The 20,023-nt window shown below is 42.6% G+C and overlaps 1 protein-coding gene across 4 annotated transcripts in view; it reads right to left on the reverse strand.

Moving 5' to 3' along the window:
• Window positions 1-20,023, reverse strand: part of utrn (utrophin) — a 274,917-nt gene that overhangs the window by 74,787 nt on the left and 180,107 nt on the right. For all 4 annotated transcript variants that reach the window (XM_080744640.1, XM_080744641.1, XM_080744642.1 and 1 more), the window contains exons 57-61: window positions 19,622-19,778; window positions 7,707-7,836; window positions 5,014-5,282; window positions 3,792-3,938; window positions 578-656 (exon numbers count right to left, since the gene is read on the reverse strand). In XM_080744640.1, the coding sequence (XP_080600766.1) occupies window positions 578-656; window positions 3,792-3,938; window positions 5,014-5,282; window positions 7,707-7,836; window positions 19,622-19,778 (782 nt within the window). The remainder of the gene's footprint in view (window positions 1-577; window positions 657-3,791; window positions 3,939-5,013; window positions 5,283-7,706; window positions 7,837-19,621; window positions 19,779-20,023) is intronic.

Below are 20,023 nucleotides of genomic sequence, written 5' to 3' on the forward strand. Positions count from 1 at the left end.
TTTCAAAGCTTTCCCTTTTTTGTTTGTCGAGGAGAGCGGGGAGGGGGTAAATTAAAGGCTGTTGGAGACGCAGCGTGTTGGTGTGGTTTCACACCTGGACAGAACATTGCGCCATCCATTTTGTTGTTGTGGTGTCGTAGAGCCAGGTACAGCAGAATAACACTTATCGTTATCGAATATGATGATGGAAAATGGAGAGAGAGAGCGAGGCTAAGAAGGAGACTGTCTGCTTTGGTTAATGGTCTCAGTGCTTACACTTATCCTACCCTTCGCCCTCCCTCTCTCTCTTGCTTGGTCTGTTTATCTGCCTAAACTCCCCGTTAACCATACTGACTGTAATGGCAAGTGCAGATAGCCAACGGAGAACTGTAATTAAAGTCCTGCATTATTCAAGCGCAAAGTGCCTCATCTGAAAACCACACAGCCTGTTTGTGTGTGCGCACGTCCCTACAGTGCTATGTGTTATGTCCTGCAACATCCCCACCCAGACGGCAAGCATGTGGGACAGATGTCAAAGATGTAAAAGTGAGAAACACAGGGAGCAGGTGTGAACCCACGATGACGTCGGTATACTCACTGGACAGGAAGTGTTGGGAGGAGGGCCCGAAGTCCCTGTGGGCCTCCTGCAGTAGCTTCAGTCTGTCCTCCACAGACACCTGCACAGACAGACAGACAGACAAACAAGACAATTAAGCCTCATGCAAGAGTGTCACACAAGGAAACTACCAGTCTACAAGCTCACAACGTGTTGCATCCACTGCGGTTTGGGCTATTTTTAGCTATAGCAACACTCCTGTATGACGGAGGATACATTAGTTATCAGACAAACATTAACGGTAAGACTAATTCATGCTTCGGTGACAAAGATGAAGTCAATTCTACAAGGTCACGACATTTATTCCTGAGGTTCATCTCCTTGTTTTCAAAATAAACCTTGAAAGAAAGGCGTGGTCTGTACTAATGAACTTCTATTTTGACAGAAATGCCGCCTGGGAAACAGAAGGTCTAGGTTCAAGGGTTAGGGCCCCGGCAATGTGCCGAGGCAATACACAAACCCCAACTACGGGCCCCCCTTCACACAAGTCTGACCACCTGAGTGAAGCTGCAAACTGAATTTCCCCCCTCAAATAGATTGAATTAGTTTCCATTAGATTGTAATCCCGCTGATGTGTCACACATACCGATAGGCAGGTTTCTGAACTGTCCATGGCCCACCTCTGAGACAGAAATGATGCCATCTTATAATGTGCATTAGTGAGGACCAATTACATGAAGATAAGGGCCGATAATGGGTGAAGTGCTACATTAAGCATCGCAGATCAGTAATTGGATGGCTTAAGTAAAGGCAATTACCAACAGAGACCCATTAAATATTTCTTCCAAAGCATTGCGCTTTAATGCTACTTTTACAGTAGCTCCACACCAGGTATTTATTAAAACCTGTGCGAAGTGAGTGGTGCAAACATGACACACATGCATCTCTCCTTGTATGGGCCGTTCTGTCCGTGATGCCAGTTACTTTGTGTTTATGTGCACGGATCTCCAAACCTCTAGTACACATAAAGTGAAATGTAGGAGCGGTTTGCGCCGCTCAAAAACCACACAACCTCTTTTACAGTATGTTGTGTGTTGACTGTAGCGAGTGTGTGTGTGTGTATGTGTATGTGTCTTCCTTAACAGTGAGGATATTGCGCTGCATTAAATAGACTGCCAATATTACTGACACACTCAATCTCACACAAACAGACTTATGGTGGACAGATAAGGCCTTTCTCTTCAGGGAGCCAGGAAATGGGAGGCATGCAATGGCTCACCGCTCCGTCTCCTTCTCTGCCCCTCGCTCTCCAATAATGACTAAAATGGTTACCTTCCCACAGAGAGGAAGATGGGGGCTGTCTGCATAAGCCATCCGAATCATCACACCGCACAGTCGGACTCGGGCTTATTAGTGAAACTTGTCATCTTAGTTCACTCACACTGTGAGGAAGGAAAAGCAGTAAAAAAAAAGGAGAGAAACAAGTACAAAGTGTACAGTCGACAGATTCTCTGCCATCCCTTGTCATCTTCTTAGTTACTGGCCATAGTATTTGCGGTAAGTACACTAAGCGTAGGGAAATCAAGGGCAGAAAGTTCCAGAAGTCTCCTCTCAGTGTCTTTGAAGTGTCACACTTACCACAGAGAATCTTTCAGAGTTTCGAACCCCTGCGGTTCTCTTGCACACCCAACTCCTGATTCATTTAAAAAAGAAATGAATCCCATTTCCCTTCAGGTCTTTCTTTTTTTTCTTCTTCCCTGCTGAAGCACATCCCTAAAATGCATCCCTTACTGAAGCTGGGGACATGGCATGGCCTCTGCGCTGGGAGATTAGTAACGGACTTGGACACGCACTCCCAAATTGGCTGCGCTCCACAATTTTTCAGCCTCAGTGTCTGTCAGGTCTCAGCCCATCTGCGCCTGCCTGGTGCCCTTCAGTTTGATGCCATCCCAGCTGGGCAGTGTGTGTGACTGTATGGCCTCGTCCTCAGCCACTGGGCACCGTGGGTACACCAGAGGGACAGGCTGGCACTAGACAGGGTGGGGGTGGGAGTTCCAAAGAGACCTTAAAGGGGCTAGACTAGTTTCCTGCCCACAGAGCTGCTCCTCAATTCTAGCTATTTCTGCTAACGTTGTGGGCTATGAGCCAACTGCGTATGCGATGGACCAGACAGGGGACTGCTCTTAACCTTCATGTACTTGGAGAACTTTGACAGGTGGGAGTAACGTAGTCAAGTGAGGCAACTCAAGATGGTGTGAGATAAGATGTCACTCAGTCAGAAAACTAGGCTCGTCAGAAACCGTCTGTCAGCACTCATACGGTCCCACCGGTCCAGCGTAGTCAAAGAAAGGAGGATTCTCAAAAAGTGAGTTGTGATGAAGACACAGGGGAGAATTAACCAGGACAAACAGAAGACAATGTCTGATGTGGGGACGGGGAGCCACCTGTCACACCCCTCTGTTACACGCCCGCAAGCTCACACTATACAGTACACGTACGCTCATAAAAATGAATTTGCGCTCTGATTAACATGGTCGTCCTCCCTTACTCTCTAATGATATAAGGAACATTTCCATCTGGCACGCAGGGTGAATCAGCATGCATAGGCAGAGAGAGAAAATGTGGAGCAGGGATTCATACAAAAGATAAACCAAGCTTACTGTATATAATGGGGTCTATAAAAGAAAATGAAAGAAAGAAAGAGGACAAAATCAAAGACGTTGATACGGCAAGTGCGCTTCTCGGAACGCAGATGTCTGGCAGGCCTTGTTGCCTACAATATAAGGTCTGGGCCGTGGGGTGCAGCCTTCAGGACAAGGGGAAGTGGAGGGAAAATAATTTGTACAACAGACTCTTCACATTTGTGGCACCCCTTATGGGCAGAAGTGCGCTTTTGGAGGAGCGCTCTAAAGAGGCCCCTCAACATGTAATTCCAAATTGGGTATGATGGATGTTGTGTTCATGATATTTTTTGTAAGAAATATGCTCTGCCGGCAGTTACACAAATTAAAAAGTAGGTGAAAAAAAAAACCTGTTTGATGGACACATGACTCATGAGACCATTTGTGCCTAATTTGGTGGAGGAAATCTCATTTAGGCAACAAACAATGACATTTGTACCATTTGTGGTGCCCCTATTGGCGGAATGAAATTGCTTTTGGATGCCCTTCAATGTGTTATTCGAATTTGGGGCAGATCAGACGCTGTGTTCATGATTCATTGTGGGATTTACATGATCCCTGTGGCACTGTATTACCTGTAGCAGCTTCCATCTCATATTGAGCTGGTCCAGTTGTCTGGAGGCCGTGGAAGACAGCTGGACATCCAGTGGGGTCAGTTCCGAGGACAGCTCATTGACCATGCGCACATCCTGCCTCAGCGGGCTGATCTCCTCCCTAAAGGCCTGGGGGGAGAGGAGGGCAGAGAAAGAGGGTGAGGAATCATGGCCAAGGAATGTCAAAATATGGCAAAAATGGCAAAATCAAATATCCATCATAAGCCCAATATTGATAGTCATATTCTTTTGACTCAACACAATTTCTTTTTATGAATTTCCTGCAGAAGGTAAAAAAGGATTCTGGTGTACTATGTACTGTTTGTTGCCTGCAAGAATTAATAGCTTACTGTAGCTATGCTTCCAGCTTTAGCTACCAGCCTCACAGAATATGGTTTTCTTCTCTTTTATTCTTTAGCTAGAGCAAATGGTGACATATCGGTGGAAATAAATATAAAAAGCTGGGTTATAACAGTTAAACTGTGTTTTATTATGAGGATTGACTGTCTGCAATCAAACATTTTATGTTTAGCATATCCCTGCCTAGTTGGCTCATTAAGTAATGATAAGCATTTGGAATATTACAGTATCATTCATGTTAATTCATTACTGTAGGACGATTGTTGCCTTTTGCCTAGAGAAAGATATTTTGTTCGTCTTAATTGTTTGTTATGAGATAAATGTATTGACCTCACTACAAAAGGATTTTTTTAATCGTTATTGTACTGTACATTGCAACAGAAAAATACAAAACCAAAAATGCATGCCAGATGCATTCATGCTAGAACCAGGGAGAACAACACTGTGCTTCAGTTTGTGTCACACTATATAAATGGGAAAATTGCATTCCATTAAATAAATAGCTTTCTCCACTGAGTGGGTAGACTGCGTATTAAAGCGATATCACCAGCCCCACTGTAAGCACAAAGTGATACCGGGGGAATACAACACATCAACCAGATCCCCATATGGACCAACACTAAAGTAATGGGGAAGAAATTGCTTCTCTAGGCTCCATCCTGTCCCCGCCGTTTCATGTTACTTCACTTTTCTCTGCTGTGCTTTTTCCTCTTACAGTAAGAACACGAAACTATTGTTCCCGCTGACCTGGCCTGCCCAGGCCTCTCTGGGTAAAACCAGATCATTCTCTCTCCAGAGGCACTGGCCCAGTTGGACAAGTTAAAACAAGAAAAGTAAATCATACCACTGTCTTCTCAATGTGGTCCTGCAGCGAGTCGATGAGCAGGTCACCCACGGGCTGCCACTCGGCCTTGGTCTCCTCTGCGCGGGCCAGCCGCAGGTCCAGCTGGTCCATGGAGCTCTGCAGCTCCTGGAGACGTTCCAGGGCCCGCTCCACCTGGATCTGCCAGACCCCCATGTGGCCTCGCAGGCGCTCCCAGCGCTCGCGCACCTCGCCCGTCTGCTTGCGGATGGCCCGGGCCACGCCGCGGGCCTTCTCCTCTGGCGTGAGGTCTGGAGGGGAGGCGGGGGGAGGAAGTGTGGAGGGCAGTTCAAAAGCAAGGTGATGAGTGACGTCGGAAGAGCAAGGGTAGGTCAGACCTAAGTGAAGAAACACTTTTACAAAACCGCTGAGGCCATCATAGGTTGTTCGGACCTGAACCGTCTCCCAGTTACTCTAAGGGAGAGGCCCACACTCACAGCTTTCAAAGGACAATTAAAACAGTGGTTGAAAGATAACAGACATGCAATGACTTACGGTGTCATATTTTTATAGACTAGACTCTATTGTTGTTTGTTAATGTACCTTGAGTGTTGTTAACTTATGTTGTATCGTTGTTATATTGTAATTGTTTTGTTTTAAAGAACTACGGATGTAAAGTATCTTTCGCTAAATTCAGCATATTTACACTTGCTCATTGGTGTTGACGTCACCGAGAATGCAGCTCCCTCATTGGCTAAAGGCCCTGCCTTTGTACTGTCGGGTGGAAACAGACAGCACCGAACGCAGTAAGTACTCTAGCGCAGTACAGTAGCAGAGGGTCAGGTAGGGGTAGAAGTAATATGATAAAGGACAGGTGACTGGAAGAAGAAGAGGAAACTTCCCCAATCAAAATACATAAAATAACAGCCCCTTGAACTTCAAAGAGGAGGTTGGTGCTTTCATGTATGTTCTGAGCACTTTTCACAGAGTGAATGTGATGGAATTGCCATCTTCATCTCTGAAGTGACCCATGTCCCTCTCTCTCTCTCTCATGTACTGTACACACTCTAACTCTGAGCATCTGTGAGATTAAGATAGCCACTTAGCAGGCTGACAGCGTCCACATGTTAGTAACGGCATCTACAAGGAACACAAACACAGCTATCGACAGGAGGAAGCAAGCAAATCTGAGGTTTCCAATAACCTCCTTATTGGGAATTTGGCATCATCAACGCTCTCTGATCTTGCATTTATTTCCTCCACTGTATTTATGCAAGGAGATGATCCTTTGATAATGTACATCAGAGATCAGAGCCAACCATTATCGGCTCTGAAGTCCCACCACATTGCTCCACACCATCTCTTGAGTTTGTTCAATTATTTACACATTAGGAATTCAGTTTGACTGGAAATGTGCTGACTTAGCCGTGACTTGTCATTGCTTATCTGGCAGGGTAGGCGAACAGAGAGAGAGAATTCCTAATGAACCGGAGAGATACGGAGTACTGGGAAGTGTGATCTGTAGTTGCAGTGAATTTACTCAACATCTTACCAAATCTCAGAACTGGGGTATTTTGCAAAATGAGTGTTAGCATTTGATTTAACCTACTTGGTGGAACAGAGAGATTGTGTCTACTGCTTGCATTGTTTTGTCTATGATTAGCCTTTGTAATAAATTATAATTTGCTTATAATGTAGGACATTATAACACTTGTTATAAATGTTTATAATCATATAACAACATTTATAACGTTATAAGTGATGACCATAATGCATTATAAACTCAGTGGAACAGCAAACTACCAGGTAACACTTTACTTAAAGGCTGGGTCTATAATGCATTATTATCACATTTATAAGGCATTATAAAACATCATAAATAATGCATTATAATGAACTTATGTTTCAAAACACTCATGATAAAAGTGTATGCATAACAACTTACTAGTCACCAGTATATGGAGATCCCCAACATAATCCCTTTTATGCCCATATATGGAGATCCCTGCTCTGAGTATCTGACATCACTGTGATGCCACCTGTTTATGCCCATATATGGATATCCCTGTTCTGAGTATCTGACGACATTGTGATGTCAGGTACTTTAAGACACTTTATAACTACATAGGTTACTGTAGTGATGTGCTTTTCCACTGAGCGTATAATGCATTACGACCAGAACTTATAATTATTATACCGGTAAACGTTTTAAGTTGTCATACATGATCATAAACATTTATAACGAGTGTTATAATGCCCCATAAGCGCATTATAATGCATTACAAATGTGATTATAATGTATTATAGAGGCGTATTATATAAAGCGTTTTTTTTTTGTGCTTTTCTAGAGCTTACTGTATTGCCCCATTTTGAACTCTAAACAAGTTAAAAACTGTCTGCTTAGAGACACTGTTTGACCTAAGGTGGTGAGGCTTAAGGCTAATACAGTACTTCAACTGGTGTCGACATTTTTTAAAGTACAAGTTTGCCTTTAATGTGAGATCCTCTTTTAATGATAAAACAAGCCCGGCAGGAAGTAGACAAACTGCAAGAGTTACAGTACTTTATTCCCTTTCATTTATTAAATTCTGATGCCTGGAAGCTAGATTATAGGAGTCTAGACACATTTGGGCAATGTTGGCATAGTTTGATTGGAAATGTGTTTTGAAAGGTCTGTTTGAAAGTAACTAGTATGAAAAAGCTGCTGCTTTGTGTTGCTATGAAAGTGTACCAACCGGTCTTGGGCTGCAGGTTCTTGCGTGGCTCCCCGGGCCCTTCAATGGGCTGGTCGGCCAAGAACATGCGGGCCTGGTCCAAAGTGCTGATCACCAAATGTTCACGCTCCTTCAATTCTGAACACAGTGCCTGCAGGAGAATACAAAGTACACGGCAGCAGAACAGTTAGTGTCTGTATAACAGACAGGAACCGAGATGTAGTGGAGTAGAAGTAAAGGTACTGGAAATTGGAAATACTCCAGTTAAGTAAAAGTAACTCAAAATTGTACTTGAGAAAATGTACTTAGTTACTTTACCCCACAGACACTCACTATAAAAGTTTCATGTATTTAAGAGATATTTTCTGTTTTACTCAGTTCGTTACAGCTCGGCTCGGTGAACAAAAAGAACACCCCTCTCACACCTGTAATGAGTCCCACAACTACTGTTAGGGCGGCCGTAGCTGAGTGGATAAAGAGGCCACCTGGGAAGTGGAAGGTTGTCGGTTCACCCCTTTGTCCCCGTGTGCCCCTGAACAAGTCACTTAACCCCTAACTGCTCCCCCAGGTGCCATATTATGGCAGTCACTGCTCCTAACCATTAAGACCACACAGAGGAGGACAAAACTACAGTTTGAATGTGCAAATGTACTGCAGCAAATAACCCAACAGCTAAACAGAACACAGTGTATTTATCGACCACATTTTCAACTAATTATTTTACGGTCATTTATCCATGTTTATTTGACTCTACCCAACCCTTTTGGCTGTTGCCCCGTAAGAAAATACCGGTTCAGTCTCAGGACCCCCCAATTGTTCCAGTGATAAAAACACAAAATAACAGGTATTTTTGTTGTAAGGAAATATATATTGTAAGGAATATTAGGTAACTTTAACTGGGGAAAAGAATTAGCACAAGCGCTTTCAACCTGGCATGCCTATTTTGGACCTCAATATAGGCTGCAGTGTGTAGTCACTGCAAAGCTCCAGCAACGCATCCTCAAGTTACTGAACATAATACATATGTGGTCAATGTTAAAGGAGCAGATGAATGGTTGATTCAACCAATCTTTGTCTCATTATTTCTCTCTTCATGCCATCATCAGTGATGTGTACAGTATCAATAGTCTACTTTTTAAGCATGATAAAACAAGCAAGCACAATGTACAATAGGATTACCAGAGACAAACAAACAATACCTTGGGAAATACACCCAGCAATAACAAACAACTTCCCCAAATTAGTCATATAGTCCTATAGTTGAACATTGTTCACGCAATATGTGGTTTAATGTTGATTTTGTACATTGACTTAACATTGAATCTCGCACCCAGTATGAATGATCTTTATGGAGAATCTATCAATTCTACTTAAATCAGCTCTGACATTCATTACATTATAAAGCAGGCATTGTTGATAAACACAAAGGTAAGAGCAGGTGTTTTCATTCAGCTCATAGTTGCGATAAACAAAAGCTCTTGGCAGCTAATTAGGTGATGGCTGCATTACAAATCTTGTTTCCGTCTGGCCTTCTACAGTTGAAATCTATATAGACTGAGGGAAAGGGGAGGGAGGGATGGGAAGAGAGAGAGAAAGAGAGAGCGAGAGTGTTGAGAAGCGGCTGACGGCCAGAGGGCCAAATTATATATTTTCTTGAAGGCAGAATGAAATTAGCAGAACATAAAGGCCAAAGGGGAGGCCAGGCACTCAAGTCTTGAATGCTTTCTCATCATCACAGAGCTGGCTAGTAATACCTCATATTCTCCCCACCATGCTCTCTGCGTAGAAAGCCAGGGGCCATCATCCCTCCCATACACATGCACACGACACAACACAACGGAGGTTTTGGAGGGTCAATTTCTTAATGCTCTTGTCAACGTGAACGCCACAGCTATAAGCGACCAGTAGTAGCCGTAGCAGACAAAAAAGCAAGCGTTGCGTGTTGCAGTATAATTATTCTTTGCTTTAATGTAAGCATGACCCCAGGGGGAGACTGATGCCTATTGGAGTGTGTGATTGCTTTGTGAGGAGACGGTGTACCCGGCGATGCTACGAGGCAACTCGATTAGATGGCAGGGCCAGATTTTATAAAGCCCCCACTCTTCTCCCGACACGGGGAAGAGCGCTAGAAAATGAGGTGCTGAAAACGGTGACGTTTTCACACACTGTTTTCACGCAACATTAGTCAGCATCGACTTGGGTTGCGTGGGCTGTACATTCCTGAGTGTTAAATTTAACTCTGAGGGTGAACAAATGTAACAAAATGAAACCGTGAGGGCCCATTTGTACACTTGAGTTGCAAATGGATAAATCAACTAGGAATTAATTAGGTTGGGTTAATGAGATTTTACTGTGCACGTACAGTACTATATAATGGATAAACGGGGTAAGCAGTACATACTGCATAAAAAACTGTATATGCAATACATGGTTTTATGGTGTGGCTCTGTAGGAGGCTAGCTGTGACTAAATCGGGGAGAAAAAGGGGTAAAAAGCTAAAAAAAAAAAGAAAATAAGCCAGGGATGGGAAAAATAAAGGTAAGGTGTCAGCCAATGGCAATAAATGACTCATCGCAGGAACATTGGCAGGTGTTGAGATGAGGCACTTTCCACCCAAAATGATGATTTTTGGAAGAGTCTCACTTATGGGAAAAAAAAGTTATATCCCTGAGAAAAGTTTGAGCTCAATGACAATTTCACACAGCTGCCTCTGGTGAAATGCTGCAGAAATTGAACCTCCTGTCGAAGTCAAATTAAATCACCATGCTAATGAAGTTTCTTTTTTTCCTTTTTTTTAAACCCAGCTCAAATGGTTGAACTGTAATACGCACCATACTATCGCTAGGAGAGGGGGACACAGAAGAAGAGGAGGAAAGGAGGTTTGTCAGAGAAAGGGAGGTAACAGCAAAGTCAAGGGTTCCTTACAAAATGCTAAAGATGGTGAGGGGGGGAAGAAGAACTGAAAGAAAGGGAGACATGCTTTAAGTACCTGTAGACAAATTGATTGCTTTAGTTTCTCATTAAGCTCTGTGAGCTTCTGTTAATCCTGTCTATGTTGTTTGTTGGTAGTCCTTTTCTAAGTGTTAATTGGCAATTGATAAAAGTAAGCTCAAATTGTTATTTTGGCATCACGTACTGTAATAAAGCAAATTCCTTGCATGTAAAATAGAAATGGAAATAGGTCTTGCCAGGATTTGGATGGAGAGTCAATGTTATTAATTTCATGCTATTTCCTTTTTACATTTTAGCATGGGAAATTATTACCAACCAAAATGGCTTTATTTTAATCATCTTTGAATTTCCCTTGTTGAATTGTTGAGCACGTGGGTAACACTGCGGTAGCAATGCACAACACTTTAACTGATTATAACATCCTTTGGCAGTCAGAGCACGTTCCTTTAAAGAGCTGCTCCTGTACTTTTCCCCACAAAGTGGAAACTTTGTAAGGTATGAAAAAGTAATGATGTCAACAAGGAAGGTGTCAACAACTGCATGTTCATGGCTGCCAGCCTGGAGGCGAGAGTCTACCATCCATCCTCTGGGGCAGCCCTAAAACTTCAAACAGATGGCAGTACAAGTATTTTCCAAAACACTCAAACTTCAGCACGCCCTATTGACTTGTGTGACACAGAGGGGTACACTTTTAGGTAGGTACTGTAGATAGGTAGGTCCAGAGGGGGCAATTAAGGTGCTACAGCAGCTCTCATAGAGACATCAATAAAACACATAAAAACACACACACACACACAAAAAAAACATCTATAGTACGCATCTAAGCATAGTCAACCTACAATAGAAAAAAAAGCACACACAGTGAAGTGAGCGTTGCTATTATCAGTTAATTTCATTAAGCGTCCCAATGTGGGATGGGGCGGGACGTGGAACATACGTACAAAGCCAGATGTAGGAACGGTTAGCACAGCTCAAAAAACGACAGACCAAACACCGCTAAGAATCCAATGGCTTGAATTAAACTTCCCCCATCGTAATCAGCCTGATCAAGCCAAGCAGATGAGGAGTAGTACAGTCGTATTGCTGTAGGCAGAAAAGATCTCTTATAGTGCTCCTGCTCGCAACGTGGGTGTACTGTAAAAAGCCGTTGCTAAAGGAGCTTTTCTGCCCAGTAGTTTCCCCAGTAGGACGTAGCGCGTGGAAGGAACACGTTATTCCAACCAGTTCCTTTCCCCTCCATCAGGCGCCCCGGCTGGCCAGGGGGAGGCATTATAGAGACCAGGATTCCGAACCAACTTTCTTGATAAACCTATTCAGTGAGTCTCCTGCTGGCGCCTTCCTTGATACTACCCCAACATGAACATACCACTGCATACAGAACTGTGCTGGCCGCCACTGGTTGGCACAACATGTTCAGGAGTCCTACACACATCAAAGGAGCTAAGCCTCCTCAGGAAGTAAAGCCAGCTCTGGCCCTACAGTACTTGAACAGGACATCTGTGTTCCCAGTCCCGTCCAGTATGTTGTCCAATTCCAAATCCTCTGCCTTGATGGAAACAGGAGACAAGGGGGGAGCCCCCTTCCTCTTAAATTCCATCACTATCTCCTACATTTTGGCAATGTTAGGTAACAGGTGGTTCTGTTCCCACCACAAAGCTGTTAACCAGTCCTCTGTACAATCCCTGTCTTGGCCTCCACTGACACGTGCCAAAATAGCAGCAGCATCTGCGTAATGGTACTTCTGCAACTAGCAGGTATCTGTGTTGTGCCTCAAATCTGAGTTGTGCCTCAAATCTGAGGTGTAGAGACTAAGGAAGGGAGCCAGAACTGTCCCCTGGGGGGCGCCAATGTTACTCACCAACCAGTACAGTCTGAGACATAATCCATAAACTGTGGCCTGTTGGTCAGGTAGTTTGTAATCCAGGAAACTATGGGAGAGTCCACCTGCATCCTCAGTACTGCTGAGTCAGCAGCTTATCCGCAAGTACTATATTAAGGGATGAATAGTGTTAAATGTACTGGACATAAAGAAATCACACCCTGGTTTTCTCTTGGTATCAAATACCGATATCCTGTGACGTCAAAACCCTTGGAAAACTTACATCAAACTCATCCAATGGGAAAACCCTTGGAAAAACACAGTGCTGCCAGACTTATCTAAAAGGGAGTGTGCTCTGTGTAGCCGGTAGATGATGGGTGTCTTCCACACCAATGTCGGCCTGGTAGGCAAACTGCAGGCCTTAACCAGGGGCCTTGTGTGTGCTAGCACCAGTCTTTCAATGGTCTGGATTATGTTGTTCAGAACACTGGGGGGTTCTTCTTCTTTAGTACTGGTACCAGGCACAATGTTTTCCACAGTGATGGGACCGTTTCCAGACGGAGGCTCAGGTTAAATACTGTACATGCTAGAGAGTACACCACACAGCTGGTCTGTACAGACTTTGAGGACCCTCAGGCTCAAACTGTAAGGGCTTGCAGCCTTCCTGGTGTGGAGTTTCCCAGGCTCTCTGTTCACCTGAGCAGAAGTGATGAAGATGGGGGTGGACCCCCCCCCCCCCCCCCCCCCCCCTCCGTCATAGTGTGTCAGTGGTGTTAGTGGGGGAGGATAAAGCTTCACATCTATTTTTGCTGTCTTATCCGGACCCTCAAAAAGGTCTATGCAGTCCCACTCCATCTTCCTGCATGAGTAATAACCAAATAAATACGTAGCTTTGCCCTCGGCCAAGTAGGATACTAGAAAGGAAAGCTTTTAATAATTAATAAATATAAAATAACAAGTTATGTTCTGTAATTTGTGATTGGTAGATTTTTTCTGTTGTGTGCTTCTTGGCAATAACTTTTATACAGATGGAGAGCTTGTTTATTTTCCTTATGGTGCCCCATTTGTAAGGAACAAGCCTTTTTGGGATAAGCAGCAGAGCTGAGTTTGTGCTTGATAGCCTATTCTGCTGTTGCTATTGTTCCTAACCCCTACGTGGGGGTACCTGGGGTATCCTGTCTCCCCATGGGTGGATACAGAGCTTGGCTATTGTTTCACCTGTGATGATTACAATGACATCCCCCGTTTTTCCTAGCCTGCTGTGACACAAGATTAGGTCATGTTATATTGTGAATTGTCAATCTTCTGTGTTAAAATAAATGAGCCGTCAAAGCAAAAATTACAAGGGAAATCTACAGGGGGAAAATTATTATATCCTGTTGTAGTCTGTTATAAGCTGTCCACCCACAGTCTGGAGAACATCATAATACCAGACAGTGTGACATTGTGCTCCCAGGAGCCCACAACTCTCCTACAAAGTCACATTTTGTATACAGCCCATCAGTGTATAATTCTGCCAACTAGATATTTTTAAAATGCTGCTGCAGAAGGTTTTGTTTCTCTGGTCCTGACCCTGACCACTTTTACAAGGTCTGAAAATAGCTGAAAATACTCACACACCTAGCAATAATAAGAGTGGGAATCCTACTATATGTGATCGGGCTTATGATCACATTATGGTATGGTGGACTCTGTTGTATTAGCCACCTTAACAACTGTGCTTTCAGATTGGATACATACATTGAGCAGCATCGCACATCCAAGGATACTGTAATTGCGCAATTAGAGGTGAATACTTGACTTACTTGACTTATTCCTGTAGGCTCCAAGATGGAGCATAGGGCCGCATGAGGTCAATAATAATAGTTAAAAGTACTATATTCCCTCAATGCAGGTAGTCCAGGTACAACTATTTTGGCTACATCTCAGGGTGCAAGGCATTCAGCTAGGGTTCAAAAGTAAATCGAACGAATCAATTTAACAGATTTTAGTAATAATGTGTTTTTATTTTTCAACAAGACAATGTAACGGCTTGAAAATCCAACCTATAAATGTAACGGCTTGAAAATCCAACCTATAGGTTTCTACACATGCCTAAGATTTGTACACTCTTACAGTTGAATTCATATTACAGATTTTGTTTCAAGTTTCAAGCTCCCACATGGAAAAGCTTTGGGAGATTGTCCTTTGTCCATACTTCTAAAACACAGCTACCTTTCTAAAACGTTTGAGCAGAGTAGAATTAAGAGGCCTGACATTGTAAGTGCTGACTCATGTACCTATTGCAAATAACACAAAAGTACAAATTGATGATTATGTTTTTGTGTGAAGTTGACTTTATATAATGTTTAACCTTTGGAGCTAAATTAGAATGTACAAGAACACAGTGTAGCAGTTAATGCAAGTTCAGTGTGGCTTAAGGCTGAAGATAAGCTATTCTGTTCATGTTAAAAATCTACAGTTAATTTCTACTGGCTAGAGCCAGTAGGTGGTTGCTGCCTGTTCCATGCTAAGTATATAATTGTTGTCGGGTGGAAACCTTGTATGTTCAAAACCTTCCTTTTTTTGTTATTTTAAAAACGTGTGAAAATAAAAAAAGAATTAGTGAAAATAGCCGATTTACAAGCACAGAATGCCTTAAAGGGGAAGACCACCCATTTTCAATATTGAAATATGTCATTAATATACCTTAGAGGAAGTTGTGTGGAAATAGAAAAAAAGTTCCCCCCCTTCTGTGTTGCCTAGAACTGGAGGATTGATTTTGGGGTTTGTATTTGTAATCAATCCTCCAGGTCTAGGCAACACAGAAGGGGGGGAACTTTTTTTCTATTTCCAGACAACTCCTCTAAGGTATATTAATGACACAGTTCAATATTGAAAATGGGTGGTCTTCCCCTTTAACTACTTTGGTGCGACACTCTTGTATGATGAAGTAGGGCTTTAATTTACAAAAAAACATACACATTTGAAACTTGGAGATACAAGGTATCTGTGACGATATGGTACGTCATTCTCTGCTTATCTGCCTCATGGCAAGAAACAAAAAACGTACAACAAAAACTCAAACAAAGTAAAAGTCAACAACCACACAATGGACGTCAACACCCATGACAATGATACACAGTTCTATTTCCAAGGAGAAGAAAGCAAATTAAAGTCAGTCAGAGATAGGTAATTATTCAAAACAATGCTCTCCTGGAAGATAAGGGGGATCCAGCACAGCACTTTGCATTTCATTTTCCTTTTTACGTCCAGGTACAAATGGTACCAATCAATCACTTAGACAGCATGCTTAAACTGGCTTAGTATGACCAATTGGATTATTAGCTCCACTTTAGCCAGTCTAATTATGCTACTTTAGCTGCTATTGTGTATACAGTACTAGTACAAGCCTACAAGTGCTAGGCTAGATTTGCTGAGCTGGCATGACTAGAAGTAAGAAAGCAAATTGAACTAAGCCAATAAAAAGTTAATAGGAATTCAAAAACTATTACTATTGTATTATTACTTCACTTAATTTTTAATGTAAATAATTGGAGTCTCTTTTCAAATCACCATTCCAGCCAATAAAGTAAAACAAAACAACAGTTTCTCAGAGATAAAACTCATTAAAAATGGCCAGAAGCAGTCTCTCTTGTTCCCTCTTCTTGCCATAAAAGCTGGTAATTTAATACAGCTGATTGATGAGTTTAATCAGCTGGAAACTGACGCAGCCTTTTTAACGTATAATTGAATGGGTGATTAATAAAAGCTATTATAGCCCATATCAGCTGACAAAAACACAGACAAAATCAATGCACATTGGGGCAGGGAGAAGACGCTCACAGATTAGAGCTCTCCCTCTCAGTTTCTCACTATATCAGAGTTTCGGGTGCACTAGCGATGGAAAAAGCACTTACATTTTTGACTAAAGTAAAAGTATCAATACTGCAATATAGAAATACTAAAATTATAGAATACAAAATGATTGGTATAAAAATGTACTTAAAGTACCAAAAGTAAATGTACTCATTAGGCACAATGTCCTATTTCGAGTTTTCAAATGTATAAAAATCATTTGAAAATAGCAGATCTACAAGCTCATCAATGTGTCGCATCACGACGCATTGTGATCTTGTACTGTAGATCAGCAAAATCTACAAAGTAACTAGTAACTAATGTTTTCAAATAAGTGTAGTGGAGTAAAAGTAAAATGTTTGGATCTGAGATATAGTGTAGTACTGTAGAAGTAAAAGTATTGGGAATTGGAAATACTCAAGTAAAGTAACAAAAACCTTAAAATTGTACTTAAGTAAATGTACTTAGTTACTTTACACCACTGGGGTGCACAATGGCATTCAGGCAGAAGGGAAAGCAACAGTGGTGTACAGCTCTCCGATACCTGATGCTGCAACACTGTCTTAGACTAAACTAATGCCAGTCTCCATGTCCGTTTACCTTCCTCTATCTAATTTAAATTCTCTGTCCCCCTTTTCTCTCCTTTCTGACATGTACACTCTTCTGTCCAAGGCATCCTCGTCAGTCAATCACACATTTCACCATAAAACTTTCTCATTACACACTAAAATCCAGAGCTTCCATTTTCAGTACTAATAAGAAAATTAATCCGTAAGGGTCCATTAGGTGACATGTGTACACAGCTATCAATTTCCATACACCTTGTACACTTCTTCTCCGCCTAGCCAGCTTGAGTGCATATTGTGTAAGTGAGCGAATGAACTAGAGAGAAAGAGGGAGGGGGGGAGAGAGAGAGAAAGAGAGAGAGAGAGAGAGAGAGAGAGAGAGAGAGAGAGAGAGAGAGAGAGTGTGCATTTGTCAGGTGTGTGTCTAACTGAAAAAGCATGTCGTGTTCATTGTTCAAAGCCACGGCCGTTTGTGCTGCCCTGCCCCTCGTAAACAACTGGGTCTGTTGGGTCAGACCTCCAAGCTCAATCTATTAACTCATTGAATGCCCTTTTCAAGATGGCCGCCAAGTACCAGGATGCCACGTTCTTAAATTTCTAGTGCACGGATCAATTTTTAGTGCACGGATCGTGCACGCCCATGCACCATATATGCACCATATGTGTAGTACTTTTTAACAGCTTTCAAACAAAAAAATCCGCTTGGAAATCCGTTCAGGCATTCATGAGATACAAGCCTTCAAAGTCAGACAAAACAGCCATTTTTGACATTTTGAAAGAGGTGTTTGTTATGGGGCTAAACATGCAATTTCGCAATTGCGATCATGCCTAATACATTTGAGGCATTCTTTTTTTTTTTTTTTTCTTTTTCAAAATGGCTTCCAACTCGGGAAACTCAGGCTGTGGCAGCCTGGGACTACTGTAATAACTCGGGAAACTCGGGCCTTGGCAGTCAATGAGTTAAGGATAGAGAGAAGCCCCCAAAAGAATAGATAGAATTAATATTTAAAAAATAAATCCTCCGTTCCCTTATTCACCATGCAAGCTGGAGACAAGGAATGGGCAGAGGAAAATGGGAAGACACAGACTTAGTAAAACAATTGAGGGAGGGAGAAAGATAGAGCGAGACAGAGAGAGAGAGAGGAGGTAGACCAATAAACAGGTGAAAGACCAGGGGATGGAAGGAACTGAAAGAGTATAATGAGAAAAGGACAAGGGCACAGCAGGAGCAGTGCGAAGGCTGTATTCTCTCTCTGGTGGATATTGTGTGTTCTCCCAGCCCGCTCCGAGTCTAATGGAGCTTGTCTGATCTGTTAGGCTGAAGCTCGTCTTTCTCTCTCTCTGTCTTTCCGTCTGTCTGTCTCTCTCTCTCTCCTCTCTCTGACTAGAAAACACATAGAAAGGCCAGACCTGAAGGTCACTCTACAGCCCTAAGACAGGACACGTTTATAAAGTGAGCCAGAGAGTGGACCCAAAATAAATTTTGAGTCCAAAACTTGGCTTTGCACGAACTATTACAACCACACGATGCGCACAGGCACATCCATGTCCATCTTTTCCTTTGCGTGCATGGATGCTCTCAAGGCAATTTGGGGCAATGAAATATCCTTAAGAGCATAGTACTAGTAGATAGAGGGAGAGAGAAAAGCCAGAGAAAAGTATTATGGTGTCAAAAGCTAAATCAACGAAAATGGTGGCAGCTGCAGTTAAACAGACTATCTGGGGGGTAAATACTTAAGCCACTGGCTGAGTCATCTATCTTAAAGCAATTACATACCAATACTACGACAATAACTGCTGGCTGGAATAAATAATACTCTCTGGCACGCTCCAATGAAAAATAACAGTGGTGACAAAGGTACGAACGGGACAGCTCAATACTTATTGACCGTGTGTGTGCGCGTGTGTGTGTGTGTGTGTGTGTGTGTGTGTGTGTTTTGACCCAGTTGAAGATGAATATCACCCAAGACAACGATGAAAATAGAATGCCACAATAGGTATTAGTGTGGAATGCTAATGAAAAGTAACAGTAATGGCAGAGGTTAAATGGATAGTGTAAACAGAATGATATGGTTATGCTTACTGACTGGGCTGTAGCGACGCCGGTATTGATTACACAATCTGATGCTGGTACTGTATTAGGAAAGCACATTTGCACTGATTTGGAACAAAGTTCCATCAAAGCAATTTTCAAAGTAAGAAACATCACTGAGCATTAACCACGTGGATATAAACAAACATGCGATGGTCGCGATTGTCTTGAAGTTGGTATACTTAGATAATATTGAGTAATTTATTCATTATGTGCCATACATGGAGACGACTATATAATCACCTAGATCTCCATATATGGAGCTGACAATACCTCTACATCTGACCTCATGGACTCCAGATATGGATATCGCTGACCTGTAGCTGACCTGTGCACTTCTCGCCCTTAGTGGTTATTATCACAATAGTGTAGCTCTTCTGCAGGTACGTACCTTGTCAACCGATTATTGACCATTAAGAGTTCAGTTAATTCAAAACTACGAGATAACAAAAACAAAGATGTGAGAAAAAATAACAACAAAGTGCAGGGTCACGTTTTTTGTGAGACTTGAGGGTCTCACGAAAACACGGCCAAGTCGCGAGATAGAAAAACTAGGAATAAAAAATGAAGACGGCATATGGCCAAACGGCACTCAGAATAGAGCGAGGAGGATATACTGCACTGTGACAGATGTGTGGCAGCGCGGGAAGGACACTGTGACACTACGTACCGTGCAGTGGTTCTGCTGCTGCAGCAGGGTGGGGACATCCCCTCCGATGGGCATCTGCTTGGTCAGATCCTCGTCCTTCAGACAGATCCACTTCCACAGCTCCTCCAGGAGGACCAGCAGGCGGGACCAGCGCTCGGCGCTCGCTTCCAGGTGGGCCCTGCCGAGACACAACGGCAGACATTCAAAACGTTATTACGATGAGCTAGCAGAGATGGGGACTCGAGTTTGAGACACTGACTCACGTCGCTCGAGCGGCACACATAACGACTCATATATATATTAGGGATGTAAACGAATATTCGAATAGTCATTTATGAGATCAAAGTCGATTATCAAAACGTAATTTAAAAACAATTATCATTTATTTTTTCTCCACGGAACCTTTTTCACCTGCCGATAATC

The sequence above is a fragment of the Nannobrachium achirus genome, assembly GCF_963921795.1.
Source record: "Nannobrachium achirus genome assembly, chromosome: 16".
Lineage (NCBI taxonomy): Eukaryota > Metazoa > Chordata > Actinopteri > Myctophiformes > Myctophidae > Nannobrachium > Nannobrachium achirus.